General features: G+C 66.5%; 1 protein-coding gene across 1 annotated transcript in view; it reads left to right on the top strand.

Moving 5' to 3' along the window:
• Window positions 1–707, top strand: part of JUP (junction plakoglobin) — a 7,975-nt gene that overhangs the window by 5,331 nt on the left and 1,937 nt on the right. Inside the window, exon 8 of the mRNA XM_009327020.1 lies at window positions 368–707. Coding sequence (XP_009325295.1) covers window positions 368–707 — 340 coding nt within the window. The remainder of the gene's footprint in view (window positions 1–367) is intronic.

Below are 707 nucleotides of genomic sequence, written 5' to 3'. Positions count from 1 at the left end.
GCAGCCGGGGGGGCGTGTGTGGCCGGGATGTGGGGTGCTGGGGGTCCGGGGTCCACAGCAAGGGGTGTGCGAGCTCCAGCGAGGGCAGCCACGCAAGCCTGGGTCTTGAGGGGAGAGGGTGCCAGGTCTGGGAGGAGGAGCATGGCTGGGGGCTGGATCCTCTCTGCAATGGCAGGAGCCATCCTTGCGGGAGAGGGCTCCTCCTCTCCAAAGCTGCGTGACAGGCCTGGCTGGGGGGAGCAGCTCTGGCTCCCCATGCCCGGGCGAGAGACACAGGGGATGGGCGCAGGGCTGCAGCCCAGCCACTGGCTGAGCCCAGATCTGGCTGCGGGGGGGCTGGTCTGACCTCCCGTCCCTGCTCCCGCAGGAGGGCCTGGATGGCGTCCTCAAGATCCTGGTGAACCAGCTGAGTTCCGACGATGTGAACGTGCTAACCTGTGCCACCGGCACCCTCTCCAACCTGACCTGCAACAACAGCAAGAACAAGACCCTGGTGACACAGTCAAATGGGGTGGAGGCCCTGATCCACACCATCCTGCGGGCAGGTGACAAGGAGGACATCACCGAGCCGGCCGTCTGCGCTCTCCGGCACCTCACCAGCCGGCACCCTGAGGCCGAGATGGCTCAGAACTCCGTGCGGCTCAACTACGGCATCCCCGCTATCGTCAAGCTCCTCAACCAGCCCCACCAGTGGCCACTGGTCAAGG

The sequence above is a fragment of the Pygoscelis adeliae genome, unplaced genomic scaffold (assembly GCF_000699105.1).
Source record: "Pygoscelis adeliae isolate BGI_AS28 unplaced genomic scaffold, ASM69910v1 Scaffold917, whole genome shotgun sequence".
Taxonomy (NCBI): Eukaryota; Metazoa; Chordata; class Aves; order Sphenisciformes; family Spheniscidae; genus Pygoscelis; species Pygoscelis adeliae.
This window is presented reverse-complemented; position numbering and strand designations above follow the sequence as displayed.